This window comes from Calonectris borealis, chromosome 4 (assembly GCF_964195595.1).
Source record: "Calonectris borealis chromosome 4, bCalBor7.hap1.2, whole genome shotgun sequence".
NCBI classification, from domain to species: Eukaryota; Metazoa; Chordata; class Aves; order Procellariiformes; family Procellariidae; genus Calonectris; species Calonectris borealis.
Window position 1 is genome coordinate 78728027 of NC_134315.1, and position 27338 is coordinate 78755364.

At 40.7% G+C, this 27338-nt stretch overlaps 2 protein-coding genes across 2 annotated transcripts; both read left to right on the top strand.

Annotated features, from left to right (window-relative positions):
- The first annotated feature begins 156 nt into the window (after positions 1-156).
- Positions 157-20848, top strand: BBS7 (Bardet-Biedl syndrome 7). The gene is made up of 19 exons (XM_075150245.1): positions 157-306; positions 771-836; positions 1515-1577; positions 2440-2615; positions 3241-3427; positions 4160-4232; positions 5171-5287; positions 6610-6740; positions 7496-7580; positions 9266-9368; positions 9940-10132; positions 11655-11729; positions 12780-12845; positions 14752-14891; positions 15887-16051; positions 17164-17273; positions 17381-17484; positions 19007-19130; positions 20138-20848. Exons 1-19 carry the CDS (start codon positions 271-273, stop codon positions 20272-20274), a joined length of 2151 nt encoding a protein of 716 aa, XP_075006346.1. The 5' UTR covers positions 157-270; the 3' UTR covers positions 20275-20848.
- Positions 20835-26694, top strand: CCNA2 (cyclin A2). Its single transcript, XM_075150248.1, has 7 exons — positions 20835-22009; positions 23058-23173; positions 23515-23738; positions 24308-24512; positions 25356-25469; positions 25991-26124; positions 26569-26694. The coding sequence occupies exons 1-7, from the start codon at positions 21994-21996 to the stop codon at positions 26618-26620; spliced, it is 861 nt and encodes a 286-aa protein (XP_075006349.1). The 5' UTR covers positions 20835-21993; the 3' UTR covers positions 26621-26694.
- The last annotated feature ends 644 nt before the right edge of the window (positions 26695-27338 follow it).

Sequence of the window (27338 nt, forward strand, 5' to 3'; positions counted from 1 at the left end):
CTCCCCGAGGCGCTCCCCGCGGCTCGGCTGCCGGGAGGCCGGCGGTGCTCGCCGGGGCCGCCCGCCACCGCCCCGGACCCCGCCCGCTCCGGCACGCTGTCCAATCGCGGCGCGCGCCTTGCTGCGGCCCCGCCCCTCTCGCCGCCAGGCCTAGCCAATGGGAAGCCGGCTCCGAGCGATGTCGGCCGCCGGCTGAGGTTGCCGCGGTAACGGGAGCTGTGGGAGCGCCGGGGCAGCGGCCGCGGGCGGGATCCGCTCCCCGCCGGCGCTATGGAGCTGAGCCTGGCCCGTGTGGACTACCTGCAGGTGGGCCCGCGCTGCGGGCGGCGCCGCCGTGCCGTCACCTGGGGGGAGAGGGCCGGGCCGGCGGCGAGCGGCCTGGACGAGCGGGGGCGGCCGCGGGGCAAGGCGGCCGGCCGGCCCGTGAGGGGGAGCCGTCCAGCGGCCCCTCGAGAGGGCGGTGGGGCCGGTGAGAAGCCCGAAGGAGGGTCCCGGTGCTCCCGGCGGCGGGGCCGGGTCAGGACGGGAAGCGCCTCCCGGTGGTGCCGGGGACGGGAAGCGCCTCCCGGTAGGGCCGGGGCCGGGCAGGCCTCCCGCTTCGTCCGGCGGGTGCGCGGCTCCGGAGCCGCCTCAGCAGGGCTGGGACGCCCCTCCCTGGGCGCCTCCCCCCCGCCCTCAGCCCTGCTCCCGGCCCGTACCGCTGCCGAGCGCTGGGCTACCGGCGGCGTACTCGGTTACCGTGCTCGGTTAAAGAGTGTGTCTTCCGACAGGTGGGAGTGACAGCCCAGAAGACCATGAGGCTTCTTCCCGCCTCGGGGCGAAAGACGAGGCAGAAGGTAGCGGCTCTCGCTGACTTACCTGCTGGCTGTGGAGTGTACCGTGATAATGTTACTAGTCATCTTCCGAGTTTCTTTAGTTAGTACGTCATGGGGGAAGAAAGTTTGGAACCAAATTCTTGAAACTTGTTGGAAAAGTTTTGAAAAAATAGAGGGAAAAAAAGGTCTGAATTTGTTTCTGGAAAACTTTAAGAACCAATAAGGAATTTTCAAAAGTTAAGGCATTGCTGAAACCGCAAGGAAGTCTGTCTCTATTTCTGTTTTTCCAAGACTTAATATAGATGAAATACTCCTTTTGTAATTTTCCTTAATGCAAGTTCGAGCTAAGAAAACTCAATAGAAATAACAGTGCATTTTTTGTTTTAGTAATAAATTGTCACTATGAAAATACAACTATTCCCAAATACGCCTTTCTGGAGTGTTCCACCTGATGGTTGCTGGCGTTTACAACTGGAAGCAGAAAAAGGATTGTAAATGCTGTCACTTAAATTGTTGTTCTTAGGGTTTAGTGTCCTATCTACAGCAGTTTTTCTAGCTTTTTTGCATACAGCTATGTAAATTAAGTACTGTAGAATTTAAAGTACTTAAATACAGGGAAATATGATTAATATAGGAAAAGCATTATTTAAAAATATTTATGCATATAATAAAAAGTAACGACGTATTATACTTTTGAAGGTGGTTGTTGGAGATCAGGATGGGGTCATTACATGTTTTGGCATAAAAAAAGGGGAAGCTGTGGTAAGTGGAAATGTTCCATTTAAAAATTTATTTTTTAAATATTCTTCCTAATGAACTTTGAAAGTCTGTTTTTATTGACATGGGAAATAAGATATGTGTGGAAGGTGTCTAGGTAGAGCTATGGACTGATAACTAGCTATGATGAGGGCATGCTGATTTCATGCTTGGACAAGCACATGGTCCTCCACAGCTGCAGAGTCGGACACTAGTGTATGTCATCACAAAAAAAGTCTGTTTAACACCTTTTGCTTTGCAGTTCCTTTGGGCTTAAGCCTGTACACATACTCAGTTACTGTGACTGGACAAAAACCTGCAGTGATTCACTAAGTCAGTCACCTTAGGGGATTTTGACAAACTGATTGCTTTTTATGAGCCTAAACTTATGCCCAGCTTAATAAAAAAATATCATTTTATTCTGTTTTTTTTTCCACTTGAGGAAGTTCATAGCCAGCTGATAAGGACTCTATAGCAATACAAAGAAATCTGTGTAGTCTTCTGGAATAAGAATGCAACCATGTAAGAGGGAGTGAGTGTGTGTGTGTGTGTTCTTTAAAAAAAAAAAAACAAAACCAAACAAAAAACTTACAGCTACCAGCAGTGCTGAAATTTTCCTATGGATGAATAACACTAAAATAATAAAGTCTTAATTTAGTATATTTTATAGCTTTTTATATTTATTGACTTATAAAATGCTTGATTGCTTTGTGATTCTGAAGAGAAATGTATAGTTTATTTTTGTCTGCGTATAATCCATAGTATCTTAGTTTTGTCAGAAATTGTAAAGCAGATTTATTATCCTTTATGTTAAAAGATTACCATAAATATGATATTGTGATGATGAAAATTGCTTTTCTATTTACAGTCAGTGTTCAAGACACTGCCAGGCCAAAAAATTGCAAGATTGGAGTTGGGAGGAGCTCTTAATACACCACAAGAGAAAATTTTTGTGGCGACAGGATCAGAAGTTAGAGGTTTCACAAAAAGAGGGAAGCAGTTTCTTTCATTTGAAACTAACCTTACTGAAAGCATCAAAGCTATGTATGTATGATATTTTGCATTTTTTTTCATAGCCGTAGCAGACTGTTAGTTTATGATTTTATGAAATAATTTTTTACTGTATTGTGTGCTTGTAGGTGACACTAAGTGCCAGTCCAGCTTTAGCTTGTGCCATGACATGTAGGAAGGAACTTAGAAAATCATGGTGAGGTTTAGGAGATATAGGGGACTTGGGAGGGGTCTGGTGGCACTCACACCAGTGCAAATGCAGGTGAGCGGAGCTGGGGTTATTGCCATAGTGTATCATGTCCATATACCCTTCCTGTAGCAAAATAGGAACAAATTCTTTTTTTTTTCTTTTTGGATTGTGTTGTAAGATGCTGCTATATATAAACCGGCTTGAGAAGAATTAATATCATCAAAATATATTAATGAAATTTCTGTAAAGATATCCTTAGGATTTTACATGAAGATAAAATAGGAGATTTGAGAGCTATAGAAATCACGTGGTTTTAGCATTCATAAGAAACTTTTTTTTTAATACAGCTTGTGGGGCCCACTAATGCTTTGAATCTGCAAGCGGTAGTGCGTGCATATAGTAGGGCTAAAAGACTATCACTGCAACTATACTGCGAAAATGCTACGGGAAGTGTTTTCTTTTTCTCAGGCATATTTCAGGAGCAGATCTCTTTCTTTGTGCGAGCTATATCTATAACCATTACTGCGACTGCAAAGACCAGCACTACTACCTATCAGGAGATAAAATCAATGATGTTCTCTGCCTTCCTGTAGATAAAGTGAATTGCATTACACCGGTACTTGCGTGTCAGGATAGAATCCTCAGAGTTTTACAGGTTAAAATACTTGCTTGTTTATGTTTTATGTATTGATGCCATAGAATTGGACTAATTCTTAAGGGAATCAGCGTATCAGCATGGCTTAAACATCACAAGGATAAGCATAATGTATCTTACTTGGTAGTGTTACTGTCTATAATGATGGTACATTTATTTTTTTTTTAAAAGGAAAATGATGATTATAAACTTGCAAAATGAATATTAATAAAACCACTATAAATAGGCTTTGGAATTGGTAGGTGGAAGTAGATGACAAATTTGTCCCTTCTAACGAAAAGTGCTCACATAAGGGAATTAAATGTGTAAGTCTTTATCAGTTTGGAAATTCTTGCTCTCACAAATTACTGTTGCGACAAGTCTGAGTGATATTAAGTGGTTTAACTTAATTTGCCAGGCAAATTCACAGATTATTTTTAATAATAACACGTTTCAAGAGTCCTACGTTTTATTTATATAAACTTCACCCTGTTTTGGCTTAGAAGCGGTTCTCCCATAGGTATTGGGAGTTTGTATAAGTGAAGCATATCGGTTACTATTATCCATAATAATTTTGTCCTTCACTTGTGGGGTTTTGTTTTGATCTGTTTTGTGGTTGGTGTTTTGTTGGTTTTTTTTTTTTTTCGGTTGGTTGGTGTGGTTTTGTTGGTTTGTTTGTTTTGGGTTTGGTTTTGGTTTTTTTGTTGTTTTTTTTTTACAAAATTAATTCAAGATAGTTCTCTTTGTCTTTAGGGATCTGATTTACTATATGGAGTAGAAGTTCCTGGACCACCTACTGTTCTTGCTCTAAACAATGGAAATGGGGGTAACAAGATCTTTTGAATATACACATAACTAAACAATGTTATTTCACTATATTTTTAAGATCTTATTGCTTGTATTTGTTAATTACATTTTGCCTTGTTTTTTAAGCTAATGTTAAAAATGTGGCAGAAAACTGACTACGTGAAGTCATTTCTTACATACAAATAAATATATACACACAGGCGACTGTTCTAAATTATATTCACATTTAATTGAAAGCCTCTTACAAGAGCAGTGAGATATACGGTGGTCTCATTGCGTAAATCCGAACTGGACTTTCGGGGGCCTTGTCAAAGTTCTGGGTTTGGGTTTCTCTTACACGTGGATTTCCCTAACTAGAATTGCTAGCTGCATCCCTCCGTGGATGGATGAGAATATTGAGTAGAGCTCACATAAACTGACTGTGGAAGGATCAAGCTTAAAATAGTTTGATCATCCTTCCTGCTAATCTGTTCTAACCTAATAGAAATCGCTTTAGCGTGTTAACCTGGTGCTTAATTTAGTTTCAGTCAGATTGTGCAACAACGACATTCAGAGCTGGTTTGGAAAAGTCGTTCTTACTTGCTTAAGTCTTGGCACAACATTCACTACTGGGTGCCTGTTCTGGATGAATCTCTTTGTTTCTCTTCTGTAAGGGCAATTTAATAGCTGATCTTTGCTGAAATTTCAAGTATTGGATTATGAATGGGTTTTAGGCAGAACTCCAGTGCAGGAGGGCATTCATACACAGAAGAGTGATAGCCATGAAGAAATTATCAGAACAGGTGCAGTTTTTGTGTATTTGTTTTTGTTTTTAAAGCCTGACAGTTCTGTTACACAACACTAATGTTAGTATTTTCTTTTTCCCTTGGGCTGTAGAGTGTAACTACACAATACTTCCAAATTTTTTAAATTGGTGTACTTGATTTTATCGATTCTAAATTCAGTTTATGTGTTTAGGTGATTCTGGAGAAGAAATTGTGTATGGAACTTCTGATGGTAAACTGGGTCTTATCCAGATTACTCGTTCCAAGCCTATACCTAAGTGGGAAATAGGAAATGAAAAAAAGAGAGGAGGTATGTGTCTCAATCTCTCACTGTTTAGATTTCCAGCATATCTGAGGCTTTATTACAAATATAATAACCAGGAAATCTTATTCATAAATACTTTGGAGGCGTATTGTAATTATGTCAGTATGTGATATTCATATGAGTAAGCTCTCTTTCATTCTTCTGATTTTCTTATGAATAATTCTAATCAGTTTGTCTTGGTTTGGGTTTTCTATTCATATTATTTCCAGTACTTTGTTTTTACAGAATTTTTAAAGTGGTGTTTGTAAAACAGTGTTGATTCATATATGATTACTTCAGGTTTTTATCATTTCGGTGACTACTTCTAAGTGCAAATATACCTGCCAGATTTTTCAGACGTTCAGTGATCTTAAAATCTCTTCAGAGGAAAGGTTAGCATCTTCCCTGCAAGACTTTTTTTTCTTCCTTTTTTAAAAAAAAGCCATTATAAGGGTTTTTGTCTGAAAATGGAATAAGGCTTTCATTAAAGCTCCACAAGGAGGCTTAACTGATCAAAGCATAGGACGACACTTTCCCTGTTTTAACCTTGGTATGCTGCTTCTGCAATAGAATTTTTTTTTTTAATTTAATTATCTCATAAAAGCTATTGCTAAATTATTTTCTTAAAATGCTTCCCAGTATGTCCTTACTCTTCATATGAAATGTGAAGGAGTCATAAAAGTTAAATTCCATCTTGTTTTTCTTATTAATTCTTGTACAAACTCTCTCACTGCTTTTTTCTTCTTCCAGACCCTAATTCTCTTTCCTGTCCAAACATGATTAGTTGTTATAGGCTGGTTCCACATGTGCTAGTAGTGGGTTTGTCCACTAACGTGTCAAGTAGCGGTACCTAGTCAAGGTCTGGGAAAAGTCAGAACCCTCTTTCTGTCACCTTAGCCAGAATTCATTTACCAATAGCTTTAAGTCAGTTATAGGAAAGAAGGAATGCTTGCTTCTTCAGCTGGCAAAGTTACAGTAGTGTGGACAAACAAATAGTTCATCTGGGGAAATGTTTGACGAGGGAGGGTTAAACCTCTCAAAAGTAAGCTATCTGAACATCAGAAGGGGTCTCTGTTCGGTGCTTTTCACCAAGGGAGCGGTAATGGCTTTGATTTGGAATTGGTTGCTGTAAAACCCACTGTACAATCTTGAACCTCAGGCACAGGTGAGAGACTTCAGCCCTCTAGTGGACTCATCCAGAAATAGCATTAATAAAACCTTAAAAGCCGACCAAGAATCTCTTTCTACGTAACTGAACGTGGCCTATGTGTTATTGTGTCATAAACGAATAAAGATGAAGTAGACGGTTTTGTTTTCTTTTTCATTAGGTATCTTATGTATTGATAGTTTTGACATTCTGGGAGATGGCGTTAAAGAATTACTCATTGGACGAGATGATGGAGTGCTAGAAATCTATAACTTTGAGAGTGCAGATGATCCTGTCCTTCGATATGATCATGTAAGCCCACATTCATCATACTCATCTTTGTTGGAAAAATGAATAAAAAAAAAAAATCTGTATTTCAAAACTTAAAGTATTTACAAGATTATTACTACTAAAATGTGTGGGTTTTTTTTAATTTGCTGAGCTCTATAATGCTGACAATATGAACTTCAAAGCAGTATCCTAATATTTAAGAACCAGAAAGTGAAATAGTCCTGATTTGAGGAAAAATCAAAATAGTGTAGAGGGTATGTTAAAGTTCTGGCTTTGTTGACTACTGAAGTCTCTTCTGGGTGAAGCCTAATACAGCACTTCTCTCTCAGTGAAAAAACAACCCCATGTTGTGTGTAGTCTGTGTTTTACATATAAAATAATAAGTGTAAGCTGTCAAGACTTTACTGAGCATAATTACTTTGGTTATGAATTGTTTAAAATAGTAGATTTGATCCATAGTGATTATTTCAGCCTTCAGTCAGATTGCTACTTCCTGCTGGAAAAATATTGTCCATCAGTGTTTTGCTTTAAACTGCTTTTTAATGTCTTTGTTATGCAAAGTAGAATCGGAATGCATTTGTTAAAACACCCCGATTTAGCTGTGATAGTCATCAGCTAGCTTACTCTTTTGTAGGTCTCGATATTGTGCGTCTGTGTAGGTATTTTGTGATGCAGGTAAAAGGAGGAGCGCAACCCTTAAAACCCCTACAAAAAACCCCAAACTTCTAAAATGAGTGCAGTGATATTTCCCTCTGCTTGAATGTATTTATTTGAAGGCTTTATCAGAGAGCATTGCATCAATCCAGGGTGGCTGTGTAGGAAAAGATGGGTATGATGAAATTGTAGCATCCACATACTCAGGTAAGCTTCATATCATTTACTCAATAAATATTGCATATGGTGATGTGATAAAAATGAAGCAGGCTATGTTGTTAGTGCAGCTCACATCTCAAAATTTTTGTTCTGACTGGAACCAGGATAATGTTTTGTTGAAAAGATCTCTTCTAATTTAATATTAAACACTTCAAAAAAAATGTTTCCTACACTTAAACTATGCTTTTATACTTTAAGATATTCATAATGTGTTCTGCTGTGTAACACAGCAGCTGGTTATTCTCTGGTGTAGACTGCTGCCTAACTGTGATAAAATAATGAATATGTTATGTCCAAAGGAATTTTTTTTTTTTAATTAAAAATATTGAGAGACATGCATATCTTTTTTTGTTTTCCTTCCTTTTCAGCTTCATAGGGCTTTAAATGGAGTTGATTTTGCTTTTAGTAGAAAATAAAGCTTCCCTGTGTGAGGTGTCTCAGCAGCCCCTCTGTAGGATTCCAGCTATTGACCTGACTGTCACAGAGGCCATGATAAACATGCTGCATATGTTAACTGCTGGGAGCTAAAATATTGCTAATTCTCTATCTTCGGTTATCTTCAGTGCTAAAAAATTAGCCTACTGAAACCTCTCGTATTCAAAAGTCTGTATTCTGGCAAGCTAAAATTCTCAGTGAGTTATTGAGAAATAATGGTGTTCAGGTACCTCTTTTAAATAGTCTTTGGATGCTGAAAAGACGTCTACACCTCACCTCATACGAATTGTTTTGGTGTGATAGGCTGCAACAATACCGTGGCCAAAGTCCTTTGTGGCTTCTTTTAGTGGCAATGTTATAAAGATCCGTGAATCATAGAAGAAAGAAAAAAGCGAAAGGCCATGTTCACCTGTGAGTTCTCAAAGGTAAACTCTGGTAGGATGTGCAGTAGACTGAGTTTGGCAGATTTCGGCAGATCAGGAAAAGTAGTCCTTAGAGCAGTAAAAGTTACGTTTGAAGCCCGGCAGCATAGGACTTCTGTGGATTTTTTAAAGTTCATGCTCCATTACTGGGCTTTCTTGGTACGTGAAGTAGATAGCTAAGGAATGTGAAAGATTGTGGACAGGTCAGCTTTTATGGTGCATTTTACAATAATGCTATCTTACTGTTTGCATGCATTAGATGAGGTAACTAGAGCTATAAACACCCATTCAAGTCTGCATACCATACCTGAGGCGTCAGGATATAATCAATTAGTATTTGCTTTTAGAAGTAAAAAAAGAAGTAAAAAAGATGACTCTTTTTTTTTTTTCACTTCAACGGGCAGCATTCCATCTCAAAGCACACTGTACAACATATAGTTTGCTATAAACACATTGCACAGCTCTTTTTTGTTTTGTTTTCAACTGTAGTACTGCTAATTATTCAAGGTTTTGTCAGGGAAACAGGAGTGGGGAAAAAATTTAAGCGCTCAGTTAAAAACTGTAGCAGAGGCATTTATTGCTCGAAGTACTTAATGAAAAATAGTAAGTAATGTTTTCCAATCTGTAAGTTAAGAATGAAACCCATAAAAAAATCATGCTCCGTGTCTAGATTAATCCTCCAAAGAAAGGATTAAATTAAAGTCTTGATTCTCTCTACCCAGTATCTGGAACAAACATCTCTCTGCACATACAAAAGCTGAATGTAGACTTTTCTTTATAGCTTATAAGGAATATAAACTTCATATATTCATTTAGGCTGGCTGACAGGACTGACTACAGAACCTGTCCATAGAGAAGATGGATCAGGTGAAGATCTAAAATTAAGTCAAGAAATGCAGAGCAAAATTTCGTCCTTAAGGTAATTGCACTAGAAAGAAGTTTAAACGGAAGAATTGAAATGTTAAAAGCTGAAATGTCATCTTTCCTTCCTATCTCGCTGGATTTTCTGTATCGTTAATGTATCTAGAAGTAGAATCAAGCCTTTTCAAAGTAGAAATGAATAGCAGCCTCATTTCACAGTCTCTTTCTATCTTGCCTTTGCATGATGATGTCTTAATGCTGCCTTCCTCAGTATGAGCAAGATAAGATTCCCTTCTTCCATGCTGCTTATAGCTTCTAAATAACGGGGGGAAAGTAGTCACTAGCATATAATTCAAAATGCCTTGTACTCTTGAAGGAAAAAAGTTGTCCTTTCCTGTGACTCATCGAAATCTCTTTTGGCAAAGTACAGTAGAATCTACATTTTCATGTGATATAGTTTATATTGTATCTTTGTTATGCATGTGGAAGGGGAGTCACCAGTCACTTGTGGTTGGAAAACTGTGGACAGAAGATAAACATGATTGTCTTGCAAGCTTAATCTGCTTAATTTATAGGGTAGCTTTTATAGTTGTTTTTTTAAGACATTATATGTGGTTTCCCTTTTCCAGGAATGAATTGGAACACTTACAGATTAAAGTACTTCAGGAACGGGAAAAATACCAGCAGTCTTCTCAGTCCAGTACTGCTGTTTCATCAGTACCTGCATTTAGTGTGAATGATAAGTTTACATTAAATAAGGATGATGCCAGCTACAGCCTCATCTTGGAGGTGCAGACAGCCATAGATAATGTCCTGGTACAGGTGTGTGTGGTTTTGTTCTTGTTGGCTTTCTTGATATCTAAATAAAACAGTCAGAAACTTTCTAGTTTAAAAAGCTGAGTTATAATATCTTAAGTGTATGCGTTTTTGAATGTCTGAATTGGTATAAGAGGGAATTGAAGTGTATAGCCTTGCAGTGTTGAAGTAGCTGTTTTAAATGCTTGTTAGGGAACAAATACAACTTAAACCTTTACTAAACAGAGCAACGTTACACTGCCAAAATAGAAGAAAATGCCTGCTGTACTAGCAGGTTTCTACATAACTTTTGTGTTTGCTTTTGCATGTCCCTCCGTATTTAAACAGCAATTAACTCAGTAAATCTTAAATGAGGTGCAGATTCTCACTCACCAGTTAAGTAGTGGAAAATTAATTTTAGAATGGTATGGGCCACCTGTGCACTTTCAGTGTGGAACAGCATCTGATTTGTGTGCGATTAGTGATAAATACTCCTGCCAAGTAGAGCAACCTTAATTAGTTATTTCTCCTACTGCATCAGCTGAAATTAATGTTATCTTTGGTAGTCAGAAAGAGTAGTGATACTGAATTACCTTCTTTTGGGATATGCATGGGGAGAAAAATTTGACAATGAGGAATTTGTGAGATGAATTTGCCATAACAAATGGGAGAGAATTGCTGTAGGATTTCATTTTTCATTTCTTAATAAAAATCTCATTTTTATTAAGGATGTTATTAGAGCAATGTGAAGCTACAGCTAATATGCAGCTCTTTAGTATCTGCTGTTTCCATAGCTAAGTGAGGAATAATTAAATTGTTTAATCTAGCCCTGAACTTAATGTAGCGTTTAGAACTTACGGCTTTTTCTTTAAAGAAATATAAAGCAGTATCTGGTATTCCTCTGCTGTGTGAAGACAATAAAACTGTTTTTAAAATATTTTTTAGGAAGTATGTTGCATATTTATCAATGTTTCCTGATACTTCTGCGAAGTTATAAAGGAGTACCAAATCAAGTAATTAATCATTCTAATACTCTTTAATCTTATTTTTAAAACAGTGTTAGGTTTAATTTTAATTCCAGTGAAAATGCATATAGATAGGAAGTGGTCTGTGTCAGAAGCGTTATTGTAAGTAAAAGGATCATTAATAATGATGTAACATGATCCTTGGTTTCCTGAATGAATATTGTAATCCCCCTATTAAAATAGGGAAACAATTCAATCATGAATATACTTCATGCGTATGAATGAGGTATACTTTCATGTCTGAAAGATGTGAATGTGCTTTCATCTCTGAAAGACAGTTACACATCTTATACTGAGGTGGTGTACGCCAGCCACGCAAGAGTTCAGGACTCCGTAAGAGAAAGATCATCATGTTACTCCGGGATTAAGTAGTAAGCCGCGTGTCTGTTAGGCTTTTACCTCTTGGAGGAAGCAATCATTGCCTTTCCCTTATTAAAATAATTGATGACAGTTAGAGGACAAATGTATTAGAAGCTACTCAGGAACTTAAGCTCTTTATTTTTCCTTCCTCATATGTTGTGCAGAGTGATGTCCCAATAGACTTGCTGGATGTGGATAAAAATTCTGCGGTTGTTAGTTTTAGCAGCTGTGATTCTGAGGTAAGTGAAACAAAAGAGATGGTATTTGTAGAGATCGCATGATGAAAGCTCTTAATAATGTATATTAAAAATAGAATTTGGATTTATATATTTGTGATTTTAAATATATTGAGTTAAACTACTAATTTGGTAATTTTGGAGAGCTCAGCTTCATTAGAGATACTGCAGAATTAGGAGTTAGTGGCAGGTCCTGACAAGGCAAAGCTAAATATGTGCAAAAGGATCCAGGAGCAACTGCTCTCTTGCTTTTTTTCCTGCCTGATCAGGAGTGTGAAAGACACATTCAGTATTGCTCTCTTCTCTGGATTGGCCAGTATCACATGTATTTACTTTAAAGTAATTTAGGTGAAGAACATTATATTTCTTACTTAGTTCCTCTCTTAAAAATCACTTTAGAGTGAAAATTCTGCTGCGTGGGGAGTCATATGTTTAAATGCATTTTTTATACAATAATTATAAACTTAAATTACAGAATTACTAATGATGCTTAGGGCCAGGGGAAAATGCAGAAACTACTTTAGCATTATGAAAATCTTCTGTGAAGTCTTTTTCCTTGTAACGGTCCTCTGAGTATTTTAGTTTTAAGAACTAAATTTGCACATCATTGGTCTACCCTGGAGCTTTCAGAAATCAACTTTTTAAGTTTCTTGTCATTGATGATGATTAATTTAGCTTTTTTTTGGTGTGTTTTCTTACTGATCTTTAGTTTTTGGATGTTGGACTAATATTGCAGATGAGTGGGGCAGGCTGACATGCATTCTTCAAATGAAAAGTAGATAGCTGTAATTTTTATGGTGGTATTATTAAAGAGTATAAAAGGCTTCAGTTGATTTCTCCTTATATAGAGAAATTTTAAAAATTCTACCACAATTAAAATTAATTGGAATATTCAAGGAACCAAAGATTACTTTTTTGTATTTAATTTTTGTAAAATAGCTGTACATAAATAGCAAAAACTTTACTGTACATGTCTACAGTTAGAACAGTAGAACTTTTGTGAATCCGCAGACCTGTTTTGCATTATTTTTCTGGGTTTTTTGCTGTTTACAGCCCAATAGCAACTTTCTTCTTGCGACTTACCGATGCCAAGCAAATACTACGAGACTTGAACTTAAGGTAAAATGCTCCAAAATATTTTCCATGATAAATTAATGGTTATGTAGATGTCTGCCTAGGAATGGAGAGACCTCTACCTGGACTGACTGCTTAGCCTGAGAGAACGATCAGTCCAATTTCTACTGCTGGTTGTTTCCTGAGAACCTTCTAATCTGGGGCTTGTGTTCCTTTCTATTTGTCTGTAGGGTTTCTAAAGGCTTCTAAAAATGTGTTACTTCAGAGGAGAGCCTGGGGTCCTCCTCGAGTGTCCCCAAGATGAAAGCAGTGGGGAAATCACAGATTGTGAAAATACTTGATTCTGGAGAGAGTGTGTGGAACTTAAAGTGGAGAGAGGTGTGGGAAAGAAAGTTCTGGCACTGTTTGTCCTCAGAAGCATTTGAAGGAAGTTATACTGGGAATTAACCAGGGAATATAGACTGGATTTGTATTTTGGAGAGGAAGCAAATCCGGTCATTCCATGCTTATTATACTAAAGGCATGTGGGTGTTTTGGGGTTTATTTTTAACGATCCACCAAATTCACACATTTTGTGGCTACCACCAGGGGAAATAATGAAGAAAATCATTATTTGGAAAATCCTCAACATGCACACAGGCTCTAGGTTTTCTCTTTATGTAGTCGCCTAACACTGCAGCCTCCTAATCTGATACGTGTTTGTTTATGTAAAACTCTCAGTCAAAAGATTATCATTAGAAATTTAAGCCTGCATAAGATGCATCAAATGTGAGGGAGTTGGGGGTTGTTATCTGTTTGTTGGTGGGGTCGCAATAATGGACCTAGTGTGCAGAATTAAGACTCTCATTTCCCAGGTCCCCTTCTTCAAAAATGCTATTAGTGCGCTTATTGGTTCTGAACAGGTCACTTCATCTCCCTGTGTCTCAGTTCTCTTATTTTAATTTAGGGATATGACCCTGGCCACCTTTAATATTGAAAATACTAGGTAAAGAGTAAATAACACAGGAGAAATGAATCAAATGCATTCATGATACACAAAAAGAGGGTTTTTTTACTCTCCCACTAAAAACATTGATATACTTGCTGTTTTGTGTCATCATAGTGCAGTGTGTCATCAAAACTCTGTACTATCACTCTTGCTTTTGGATCCTGATGTGATGGATTCAATCTGCACAGGTTCTACTGCCACCTCGCTGCAATACAGTGAGGATCTCCAGTCATTTACACCTGCCACGTGGAGTTCATTCTCTTTTTCTGTTTCATCTATGCATGTGCAGACCACGCGACTTTTAAGTCTTGGTGATTTTGTTTCCAAAGAGAACTCTTTACTAACTTATTTTTATTAACAACATTGAAATGGATGTCTTCCTGCAAAACACTGCTTTTTGAGTTCTGAGACCCTATAAAATAGGGGATATAATCAAGGTTATAAAACCTGTACTTGAACTCCAGTCTGCTCTTTTGTTTGTATAAAGCTGTTTCGATAGCTCTTCTGCCTACTTTTGCGGCTGTGTTGGTGCTGTAGGTGGGACACTCCTGTTTCTTGTCAGTTCTGTGTGAGTGGCAGACCACTTAGTGCAGTCTGTGTAACTGGTCTCCGCAGAGAAGTGACTGATGCGTTGCTGCGTCCTCAGAGGTGTGGAGAGCGCGTACTGTGTCTTGAAAGTGTTTGTATATCCTGCTTGTTCTGAGACTTGAACTTAAATTTGGCCTCTTACTTTTCTTACTAATATAGCTGCACTTCATTGGACACTACTTCATCTAGTTTTAAAACATTCTTGATCTGCTTTATTTATAGTGGCACTATCAAGTAAATATAGTACTCTAAATATTCTTGAAGTACTACAGTCTTTCTTTAACGTATTTTGAATACCCACCAATTTTCCAAATCGTGGTAAATTAATGTTTTCCCCTTTGTTCTTTTTTGTGGATTCTACTTTTATTTCTGCAGGTTCGATCGATTGAAGGACAGTACGGAACACTTCAAGCATATGTAACTCCAAGAATTCAACCAAAAACCTGCCAAGTTCATCAATATCAAATTAAACCACTTTCGCTTCATCAGAGAACTCATTCTATTGACCATGACAGGTATTTGCAAAGAAAAATCAATGCCTTTTTCTGTTGAAAAACTGACACAATCCAGCTGAAACAATGTTTACTCTACAAACTTAAGTATGTCATTTCTAAACCCTAAACTGTAATTTTGAGCCTGTAGTTCCATTTTATGGGTTTTCTGACAGAAAATGCGGATTTAATAGGTTCCTACTTTTCTTGCCATTCTTTATCCGTGTTTTCAGGTTATTTTTCATTTTACTGACCTGGGTTATAGTGCAGCCCCATGTCTTAGTAGAGCTGAGGGTGTGGAAGAAAGGAAACTCTCCTGTGTTAGTAACCGCAGTCTTTTCAGTTTCAGCCTCATTCTCCTCTCCACCCTTTTAATGTAATTCTTTCCCATAGCTAATTTGGTTCCAAAACTGAGCCAAGACTTTTTTCCCCCTTATCTCTCTGTTAGGAACCTAGTATTTTATGCAATTTCTACTTGATTTTTCCCCACCCTCAGTTAACGTTTTGTTTTGCCACCAAGGTATTGCTTGCTTCAAAACAAAACGGAAAGATTGAAGGAATGATACCAAATGCTTTTATGTGCAAATGAGCTCCATTATGCCTCGTTCTCAATATAAATGCTATGTCTGTGGTTTATAGCATCGGAGACTGTTGAGGCTCTTAGTCATATTTTGCTGTGTTGTCAGTTATTTACCTTTGTCATAAGTTTCAGGTTTAACAACTTGAAACGGGATATGTCAAAAACTTCCAACTAGTTTCTTATCCAGTTCTGACATGTCTACAAGGAGATAAAACTTGAATGTATGGATAGCTTTTTGTCTTGAAATACAGAAAAGTAGCTGTAATCTGCAATATGTAACTACTCAGCAAGATACCTGACTTTTTACAGGGTGTTGATTAATAAAAGGACACCACCATGTGGAACTGAACTTTTTTCATATGGATAACCAGTGCTCTGACAGTGCCCCTCCTTCATAACTATTAACTATTTTTTTTTTTTAAATTTCATAATGTCGTAGACCCATGAATACACTGACGCTCAAAGGCCAGTTCAGTTTTGCTGAAATTCACTCGTGGGTTGTGTTTTGCTTGCCTGAGGTGCCTGAAAAGACTCCCGCTGGAGAGAGTATCACCTTTTATTTTCAGAACACCTTCCTGGGTACGCAGCTTGAAAGTACTTACAGGTAAAATACAATTGCTAAAGCGCAATGTGACTACACTGGGGCTTTTGTCTTTTTCATTCTTGACCAGTCTGCAAGCACATTTCATGCACATACTACTGTTCACCTCTTCACCCTCAGGCCAATCAAAACTCCCATTAAAGAGAACAGGAATCTTTTTTAAAAAGGATTGTCAAACATTACGGGAATGAGCACTATCCAGTAATGATGCAATCTGTAACTTGAATAGGGTTTTTCTTGAAGTTGGTCCAAAAAACGAAATTGCCAGGGAGGAAAGACTTGATATATTTTTAAGATGATGGCTTGCTTTTAGAATTTAAAGAGCATAGCGAACTAGTGTAGTGAAACCATTGTGTAATGCCTATTGTTTTCTAACTTCCTTTTTTTGTATTGAGGAGCAGAAATAACTTAAAAGGCATTTAATACTCATGCAGACAAAAATGTGATAAGCATTAAGCTGAAAACCTTCTTTTTCTGCAACTTACATTAGGCAAATACTATTTCTGTGCCTAAGATTAATACTCTGTTCTCAAATTAGTTAGTTATACCCTCTTTCAGCAAATTACATATGTCCACTGGAAAATGGAACTGTAAAGTGGGAAAAAATTAATTGTTGTAACTACGCAGATTCCAGCCTGCTCCCAGCCTACCATACGTGTTGTCTGCTCATAATGTAGAAAGTTGTTGGGTGGTGTTTTTTTGGGGGGAACGGGAGAGTGGTTTTTCTCCCTTCTGGTACTGAAGCTTGCTGTTTGGCTTCAAGATACTGCAATGATAAAACTTAGGAGGAATGAACACAGTCAGAAATCTTACTTGTATAACCTTAGTGCCATACAATAAAGATAACTGCTTTGTATATACCTGAGATTTGTGTATGCTGCTTTGTCTCATTTACTGGAACAAACTGTTCTCTGTCAAGATTACACTGGGAAGGAGGGAATAGCGTAGCTGTGTGTACAGCCACCTGATATATGGAGAATTGTTATGACCTTTATAGAGGTTGCCTTCTTTGATTTGGGCATTAATTTACAGGCCTTCTATTTTAATGTAGGGACAAATCTAATGCATGCATGTGTGTTTAAGTTTGTTCATTTAAAGTTTTTCTTCCTTTATAGAAAAGGTGAGGGATGTTTTAAGTCTGACAACATTTCTACAATATCCATCCTGAAAGATGTGCTTTCCAAAGAGGCTACTAAAAGGAAGATTAATCTCAACATATCATATGGTAAAACTGTCTTCTCTGTTTTTTTTGTCCTTGACATAATTTTATATTCTTTTAAATGGAATATGTATTATGCATTTGCTTGTTGGGTTTTTCTGACTCCCTACTAGACATAAATGAAGAATCTGTGAGGCACACATTGAAGCTTATCCACCCTAAATTAGAGTATCAGCAGCTGTTGGCCAAGAAGGTTCACTTAATAGATGCTCTGAGAGTAAGTATCTGAACTCCCGTGGAAGGACTTTTATGGGGGATTATGTTGTCAGACACCAAGCTGTAGGGCTCATGTCAGATGTGTGTCATACTGGTATCTGTTCCATTTCTACTCCCAGGATATGTATTTTAATTATCTAGGAGACAGACTTCTTCAAGTAAAATTCCCATTTGTACTACATAACTAGTGAATAACATGTGGGATTACTGACTGATGTTGAGGATGCTTAAATTGGACAGTAGAAGGCAGCCAGCTTTATCATCTAACGTTCTCTTTTTGCCTGCTGTTATTTTCCAGTTCCTTCTTTGTCTCTTTCCACTAACTTTTAAAAGTTTTTTAGATCTGGGGCGATCATCCAGTCCAGATGTGACTTCCTTGCTTTGGAACTTCATCCCAGTGTGTCATAATATCTGAATTATCTGCTTATTAATCTTTTGCTTAATACCCTCCTCAGCGGTTAGTCTTTGGGAGGTACCAGTTAGGCAGCTTGTCTCGGTTCTTGGATTTTTTCCAACAACCAGGATTTTACCATCAAAAACTTGCCATCATCTCTTTTAGTTTTTTTTTTTTGAGGGAGAGGGGAGATGAAAATGGACAACCAATTCTCTCTTGTCCTTTGGGGGAATCAAATACTAGTTGTCAGAACTCTGTAGTTAGTAGAAAAACAGACTACCAATGAGAATAGTGTGTATCTTTATTATCACTAGAAGTATTTTACTGGGGCTTGATTTGGCAAACCAGGGAGGTAAAGGATAATAGAGAATTTATTCTTAATGCATGTTATGTTTGTGCAATAATAATGATGTTGCACATCTTGCTTGTTTTAGGCCCTTTTTAGACAGCATATCTTCTTTGACAAATCTTTCTTGACAAATTTTTTTGTCACTTTTTTTTTTTGGATAATAACTTATTCATAGGCAGTAAAATCATTTTCAGATGATTGATGAAAGCTGTTATCCCAGCAGACTCACGATGCATAGCATAATTACCTTTCGTCTATAAAAGAACAGTCTTTCTGTGGCGGATAAAAAGATCTATACTATTGACCATCTTAAATTGGTCTGATGGTAGACTGGGGCAATTTACAAGAGGTCTTTAAAGCTTTTTCCTGTCACGAATTGAGTGATACTTTCAGAGTTTACTTTTACCTTCAGACTTTAGCATGTGCTACGCTTTCTAGCAATTTACTTATTCTAAAAATGAAGATATGGTGAAGGCTTTGAGCTTTCATTAGGCTTGATTCTGTAGGGGCTGGGCTGTGGCATGATCCTGTTCTGGCAGTACTCAGAAGCTGTGATACACAGGATTTTTGAGAATCTAGTCTATGAAGTGGCAAGTAACATCTGGCATTTCATTAGAAGACTAGAAAATGAGGCACTTTGAGAATAACTCTTGCTACTTTAGAAGGGGATTGTCTTGTCTCTGAAGAACTTTCTCCAGACCCAAGCTTAATTTCTTCTTACTTTAATGCTGTTATGATACTTAGCTGCTGTTAATTCTTACCATTTAAAATGTCTTTGAGGAACTACAAGTTCATGAAGGAAATGTGGACTTCCTGCTACCAAAATACCGCAGCATTTTGGAAGAGGCAGATCAGCTGCTTGAGGAATACAAGAGACAACCTGCACATCTCGAGAGACTTTATGGTTTGTTGATCAATTCAACTTTTTATTTAAATGCAACTTACTGTCCACATGACTGAAATAGTTATGAAGTCAGTACTAGCAGAATTGAAATAATTTGATTAAGTGGGTACACTTGGGTAGCTTCAGGACAACAATAGGTATGTAAGTATATATGTCTGTCTGGTCATACAGCCAAGGCTGCATATTTACATAGCGTTTTTGATCATAAATATCTGAAGTTAAAGGTGAGGCAGTAGAACCTAGCACATACTGAAAATGGCTTGTATGCTACTACAAACTTTGAGTAACTCTGTAAAGGTACTCAAGAATTGTTCACCTGAGAACTTCTAAAATTGATTTGGCATCACAAGCATATCACTGAGAATGAAAATACCAGGATTATTTGCAAGTGACTTCTCACTTTTTGTTTAATAGACAGCTGCTTATATTCGGATGATCCTTGTCTTTATGGACATGATTAAGGATCGTATTCAAATTCAGGATGGCATTTAAGAATGTACTCAAGTTAAAGGAGTGATGTAAGTTCCGAGTGGTTAAGTTTTGCAAAACACCAGAAAAAACAGAAAAATGCACGTGGGGTGGGAAGGGAGACTCTTAGGAGATGATCTCATTTAGTGAAGGAAATTCTGTAGCTGCCTCTGCTGTTCCCCGTACAGCTTTCAGCTCAGAGAATCTCTGCCAGACACCAGCTTTAATAAGCCTGTGTATATGCAGCGTAAGCAGAGTCCTCGTTGCCCATCCTGTTCCTCTCTCTTCGGTGTTTCAGATGTGGGTAATCCTAAGGCAGAAATACACACTTTGGAATGAAGCTGGAATCTGGGCTGTTCTAACAGCGTTTTGGGTTTGATTAAAAGTAAATAATTGTTTAAAACATGACATTTAAAAAGAGTCTTGTCTCTAAACCCAGAATTGACTAGAATAGTTGGTACATAATAACGAGTTAAAAATAGAGATACCTCGGAATGAAAACAAGGCAAACAATAAGTCCTGGGATTTTACCTTTGCAGGTATGATCACAGATCTCTTCATAGATAAATTTAAATTTAAAGGCACCAACGTGAAAACTAAAGTTCCTCTTCTTCTGGAAATTCTGGATGGCTGTGATCAAGATGGACTAATTGCTTTTTTTGAGGCTGCAGTCTGACAAGGAAAAACCAGAGAAATTTTTCTTTTTTTTTTTTTTTTTAATCAAGGCAGTTCAATATCAAGTCCACAACACTTCTAAAGAAAAACACTTTTACTCTTTTGTTGTACTGTCAGCTCTTAGGCTTTATTCATATTTATTTCCATACTGGATACAGTAGTCAACCTTAGTTCCTATAAACTGTTGTGTATGTTAAATGTGCGCAGAGTTCCCATGTACACGATGTTCTTCATAGCTAAAGAAAACTTAGAATCAGATGTAAATACCAAATACCCTTTTTGCAAAAATGTGTTCAGTACTGTTAAAGGCTACGTGCAGTAGTCGGTCCTCCGGTTGTAAGGATGTATGGAGAAACAGGTTTTCACAGACGTAACCAGATGTAGAAGAAATTCGTGTTTTAACTACGCAGAACTGTGGTCTCTGCCCGCTGTGCCGAGGGAGCGGTGGGAGACTCTCACCAGCCTGCCTGGGGCTGGGGCGCGTGTCCAAGGGGACAAATCTTTCCATTTTGGACCGAAGACAGCCGCTTTTACAGCTATACGTTAGTTCTTGGCATTAAACTTCCTCCACGCTGCTCCTGTGTCTGCGCTCTTCCTTTAAAACCTCGCTCATTTTTATTTAAAAAGAGATGAACCAGCTTGGGGATGGAGAGATTTGGTCACAAGTGAAGAAGAAAGAATGACGTACTCCACGTTTTCGGCGGGGAAGGGGCCCGGCGCGGGGTGCGGCAGCGCGGGCGGAGATGCACCGGGCTGATGCAGCCAAGACCGCCCTACCGGCACCTCGTCCCGGCGAGGAGCGCTCCCCGCCCGGTCGCCGCGCTCCTTCCGCCGGGGCGGGCAGCCCTGTCCTGCCCCGCCCCCGGGGGCGTTCCCCTCCCGCCGGGCGCCCCGCCCCTCCGCCCTCGGGAGGGCACCGCCCCCCGCGGCCTCCCGCCCGCCAGGCCCCGCCCCCTCGCCTCAGGCCCCACCTGCCGTTCGCCCCGTCCGCTTTGGCTCTTGCCGCCGCCCGTAGGCCGCGTGACGCGCCGCGGCCCCGCGCCTTCTCATTGGCCGATTCAATAGTCGCGGGCTACTTGAACGGCGAGAGCGGCGCCGCGGCGCGAGCACTCGGCGGCCGCCGGCACGAGTCGCGCCCATCCCCCGCCCGGCGGCGCCCCCCCTCCCCTCCCCCGGCCGTTCCCGTCCTCCGGCGCCGCCACCCGCGGCTGCGACCATGCTGGCGGGGCAGGAGAACCAGGAGAACGTCCCCCCGGGCGGCAAAGCGCCGCCGCCGCCCGCCGCCGGCACCCGCGTGGCGCTGGGGCTGCTGCGGGGGGCCCAGCAGCGGCCCGGGCTCCCGCCGCAGGTGAGGGTGGGGGGGGCGGCGGGACCGGGGCGGCGCGGGTGAGGGGGGGAGTCGCCATCTTGGGGCGGTGGGAGCTGTCAGCGGCGGCTGTCAGCGGCGGGGCCGGGCCGGGCTGTCGGCGGCGCTGACGGGCCGCTCTCCCCGCAGGCGGCGCGGAGCGGCGGTGAGGGCCATGGCGCGGCGGCGGGGCGGCCGGTCGGCGGGCAGCAGGTCTTCACCATCCATGTGGACGAGCCGGACGGGGAGCAGCAGCAGCGGCGGCGGGGCGGCGGCGGCCCGGCGCCCCAGAAGGAGGAGGCGGCGGCGCTGGGGCTATGTGCGGCCGTCTGCGCCCTGGGGGAGCGGCGGCCCCTGGCGCCCCTGGGCAACGCCATGGAGCTGAGCTTCGGTACGTGACACCCCCAGGTGCCCCGCCAGCCCCCGAGTGTTCCCTGCCCGGGGCTCGGCGGGTGCCCACCCGCAGGGAGGGCAGCGCTGCCCCGGGCTCTCGGTGGGCCCCATCCCACCTGCTCCCGCTGCAGCGGCCCCGGGAGCAGGATTGTGCCGAGGTGTTACCTAGGGAATGATTTCCAGAGCAAACCGGAGGAGCACTGCAGATCCTGAAGCTGTTTGGGACACAGACTGGTTCGGTTTGACTGGGAAGATAACTTTCCAGTTGTTGAAACTGATTTGGTTCCTTTGAGCCTGCCATTACGATACAACAGCTTTTCTATCTAGTTATCAATTACTTGAGCCGCTACGCGTCTATCCCCTGCTCTTTGTAGGTAGTTTTATGCTTTTAACCTTACTGATACCTCATGAGAGAAACCAGATTACAGACAAGAGGAGCAGCCCTTAAAGCCTCACCCTTTGCTACCGCTATAGAGTTAGAAGGGGATTTTGCTCAGGCAGATCCTGAGACTTAATGGACTTTTCTCCCAGGTAATACCCTGTACTGGTGCAAGTGTTTTGAGCTCTTCCCAGTACATAAGAAATGGGAGCTGTCAGATCCATTTTCTGTAACACATGCATGAATATCTGAGGGCTGATTTCATCATGGTCCACTTCTGCAGTCTACAAAAAGCTGTGGTACTCCAGCCCTCTTCTAAGCTGCAATAGCTAAGCTTACAGGATTCACATCTATGTAACAAGGTAACGCAGGATGCACTGAGCACTACATAATTGCAAAAGAGTTTTCCATCCCTTTAGTCGTGGGAGGAAGAAGAGAAAGGGGAATGGGAAGCTTCCTTGTTGCAGTAACATTTTGGCTTCCCTAGAGCCTCCTCAGCTCCCAGTCTAGTTGAGTGACAGTCTGCCCCCTCTGCTTGCCCGAAAGCAAGAGACCCAGCAGTCCTGGAGAGCCACCCTCCACGTGCTACAGAGTAGGGTAGTTCCCTGTGCTGCGGGGGAGCGGTCTGATAGAGCCCATTTTAACATGGCTATTATCTTCTGCTTAGATTCTCCAAGTATTATGGATATTTCAATAACCTCAGAAGCAGAAGAGAAAAAACCAAACGTTAATAACGTGCCAGACTATATCAGCGATATCCATACGTACCTTAGGGAAATGGAGGTGAGCTGCTGTCTCTTTTCTTGTTTACATACAGCTTATGGGGGAGAAATTTGGGGTTGAGAAATGCATCTAGACGTTAGTTACTACTATAGTGACTAAATTAAAGCTTGCTAGAAATGGAGAAATAAGGTGCTGTATCCACTGCTGTGGACACAAGACTGGTTTCTTGTGATAAAGTTGACTGTGCCACGCACTGAACACAAGCTGGAAAGCAAGATCATGGAAATATAACTTACTGATCCTAGACTTACCATTGTTTACGTCTGATCTGTTTAAACTGTGGTAAACTCCCTACCGGCACTTAGTCCAAACTCAATCTTATCTGTCATCTAAACCTACAGGTGAAATGCAAGCCTAAAATGGGTTACATGAAGAAGCAACCTGATATCACAAATAACATGCGGGCTATTCTTGTGGACTGGCTGGTGGAAGTTGGAGAAGAATACAAATTACAGAATGAAACCCTGCACTTAGCTGTAAATTACATTGATAGGTTTCTTTCTTCAATGTCTGTTTTGAGAGGAAAACTTCAGCTTGTGGGTACTGCAGCTATGCTGCTTGCATCGTAAGTGAAATTGCTTAATTTAAAATTCCACCTAAAATTCCACTGGTCTCATACAGATGGAAATCTTGTGGCTATCACATTTCTGTTGCCTATAGCCAGACTGACTCGGGAGGGCTTCATGCTAGAAGAAAAATCAGGAGCTATCCACCTAAAAGCTTGGCAGTTTGTATGAAACCCTGCAAGCAAGGTTTTAGGCTATCTTTGTAGGTTGCCCTAATGTGAGGATTCATTATTTCTAGCTGCAGCAGCAGAAGGCTTCTATACAGCGAGGGAATATGCACGAGGCACGTGAAAAGAGAGTTTTGCTTGCACCAACTATTAGTTTAGTGGGTTCTTCTGGAACTTCAGTAACTTTTGAGTCCCAACTTGCTTAGTGCTAAGATATCAGGCTATTGTAGCTGTGTAATCCCAAATTCTGCTGATTCAAGAGCTACTGAACCAAGTGCAGCAAACTTGTTCAGTAACAGTGCCCAGCTACTTCACAAGTCAGAATTTAAATTAGCATACTGGCTTTCATTATCTGGTTTTCTAGTACTCAATTATTTGCTTGTAACTATTTCTCCTGGCAGAAAGTTTGAAGAAATCTACCCTCCTGAAGTAGCAGAGTTTGTCTACATCACAGATGACACCTATACCAAGAAGCAGGTTCTGAGGATGGAGCACTTAATTTTGAAGGTTTTGTCGTTTGACTTGGCAGCTCCAACAATCAACCAGTTCCTTACTCAGTATTTCCTACATCAGCAGACAAACGCTAAAGTGGAGAGCCTATCAATGGTAAGTAAGAATTACTAGAGAGTTCTATTACTATTAATGCACTTCACAAGTTCTGTTTCATAGTTCCAGTAGAAAAGAAAAGAAATGCTGAAGGATTCTTCAGTCCAGGCTTCCCTGCTGCCTCTTATTTTTAAATGCGTAGTCTCTGGGAGAGTTCTGGAGAGTGCATACTTTATGCCATGTGCTCCTGCAGAAGTGGTGCCACACCACTGGAAACTAACGCTCCTGTTGCCACTTACTGTTTGAGATACCCCATTCCTATTGCAGGCTGGCACTTGGCCTGGCTCAAGTGTGCATGCTTAGTCAGAGCAGGCAGAGATTGATGAAATTTAATTTGGGGTTTGTTTCACTGCTATATGTTTCCCTCTTTCTTATCTAAAACTGCCACACCTACCCACCCACTTTGGCTAAAAAGGACTTTTGTTTTGGTTTTCCCCTCAACAAGCAGTGAGCTCTAAATCCAGAGGCCAATTTCTAAAGCAGAGCACAGATAATGTTTCAGCTGAAGTTATATTAAATCCTAACTGTATGGCAGGTACCACAGCTCCTAAATAGAAACCTTTGTCTCATTGTGCAAAGGTCAGAACCAACTACACTCTTCCCTCTAGATCTTATATACCAAAAAATATAAAATGTAGCGTTGAAAAAGCATGTGTTGGGAACGCTGTTTGACAGTAGCTAACAGTAGATGCCAAAAGAGAAAGTAAGTGGAAACTAGTAAAAGCTGTTCCTCCAACAGATAGCAGGATTGGAAGCTTAAATGAGGATTCTAGTGCAACTGTTAAATGCTCTTCTACTTCCTTTTGGAAGCAGATGATTCCCTTTCTCTCGTTTCCCTTGCAGTACCTTGGGGAGCTGAGTCTAATTGACGCTGATCCTTACCTGAAATACTTGCCATCGGTTATTGCTGCTGCAGCATTTCATTTAGCAGGCTATACGATCACTGGACAAACTTGGGTATGTAGCACTAAAACTTGAGCCTTCACGCACCTTTATGCACCGTTAGTGTATTCGTATGCGGTTCTGAATGCTGGGGCCTGGGCGGTAGGGATCGCAGCCCCTCCGCACTCCAAGGCTGTTAATTAGGGATTGCTCCCTATGATACTTGAAAAATGGGGGTGGGACGCACCTTTTCTTGGAGGGAAGAGGCATCTACTGATGCACTCCGTTCTGGTGATCCTCCTCAAAGCTGTAAGCAGCTTCCTTGTGGTGAGGAAGTGGGCGGTAAGAAAGCCTAAGCGCTGGAGGCAAGGAATACTTGTTTAGAATATGATAGTTTTCAGGTTTACTGTAAATCTACATGAACTGCTAAGATCTGAGCAGTGAGTATTAAATTATTTTGTGCTTGAGAAAACAACACTCTGCCAACCTACTAGAACAACAGAGTTCCAACAGGAAGCTAAGAACTCCACCAGTGGTCGTCAGCCTAAGTGAACAGAAATGTTCAAATGTCCCTCTTCCTTTCCTTTTTCCCTCAGCCTGAGTCCCTGTGCAAAGTAACGGGCTACACCCTTGAAGACATCAAGCCTTGCCTCGTGGACCTGCACAAGACCTACCTCAAAGCAGCACAGCACATGCAACAGTCCATAAGGGAAAAGTACAAGAGTACAAAGTGAGTATCTGCAGAGACGTATGATAAGCTGGTATGTTACGCCTGAGCTCTCCTAGCACGTAACTGCTTAACGGGATGGGGTGTATCTTGAGTCTTCAGTCAGACTCAACTAACTAAATCTACCACGTAAGTGAAAGGGTGACAAGGCTCCCCGGGTTTTTGCACAGTGTTTTGTTGAGCAATACTTCGTGTTCACCACCAGCCCTGCTATCACTACCTGAACTGTCAGGTAGAAACCGGAAGAATTTTCTTGATGTTCCTACAGTTGGTAGGCAGGAGATGGTACCTCATGCTCCTAAAAATCTGTGTTGGCGTGACAGCTGACAAGCCCCAAAATGTTTTCTGCCTTGTGAGAAATGTGCTTTGCTGCAGTATGTACGCTATTCTTTACGGCAGAGAGCACTTGAGCAAGATGACATCCTGCGTCTTTTTTCCCCTCTCTAGGTACCATGGAGTATCGCTTATTGACCCACCAGACACACTAAACTTATTGTAATAATCAAGAGACTGATCTTTTTATAAGAAGATGTATATTACGAGAAAATGATGTACAGTTTTAAACATGGTTCAAAATTCTAGATGTGATCACTCAGAATATTAATACAGGTTTTGATGAGCTTAATTATGACGTTAGTTTTATGTGGTTTTAATGTAAATCTTTTGTACATGCAATCTTGTTAAAATATTTAGCTGGGTTTTTATAAAAACGTTCTCTTCAAGCACGGAATTAACCATGCAGACCAAGTGAAGTCTGAGACTGCTTATCTAATTGTAGACTAAACATTAATATTAGCAGTGCATTATTATAGTAGGGCTTTTTCTCTTTCCAAGTAAGAATGACTTGGACTCCACAGCAGTATTTGTAGCATTTTTATACTGTCTAGTTTAATCTGAGACTTAGTATAGATCCAAAATGTGGCTTAATGGCTATAATACTGGAAGAAACTATATAGCTATGAGAACACCTTGCTGGAATTGACTCTTTTGAGGCTCTTTAGGATGTGCCAGTTACTGGAAGCCTTGATTGCTATGTGTAGCTAGATCTCCATCAGGCTAAAGGTTGAATGCTCTGCTGTAGGGACTGCACGGCTAGAACTAGTTCATACTTCTTTCTTCCAGTACGTAGAAAATGGTCTTGCTATAGGTATTTTCTAGTCAAAGTGTAAGAAAGACTGATACTAATTTAAACCCATGGAGTCCCCACTGATGTGTTA

Coding starts and splice junctions, on each gene's coding strand:
- BBS7 (XM_075150245.1), top strand. CDS start 271: ATGGAGCTGAGCCTGGCCCGTGTGGACTACCTGCAG. Junction 11,730..12,779: donor TTAGCAGCTGTGATTCTGAG/GTAAGTGAAACA, acceptor TGCTGTTTACAG/CCCAATAGCAACTTTCTTCT. Junction 12,846..14,751: donor CTACGAGACTTGAACTTAAG/GTAAAATGCTCC, acceptor TTATTTCTGCAG/GTTCGATCGATTGAAGGACA.
- CCNA2 (XM_075150248.1), top strand. Junction 24,513..25,355: donor AAGTGGAGAGCCTATCAATG/GTAAGTAAGAAT, acceptor TTTCCCTTGCAG/TACCTTGGGGAGCTGAGTCT. Junction 26,125..26,568: donor GAAAAGTACAAGAGTACAAA/GTGAGTATCTGC, acceptor TCCCCTCTCTAG/GTACCATGGAGTATCGCTTA.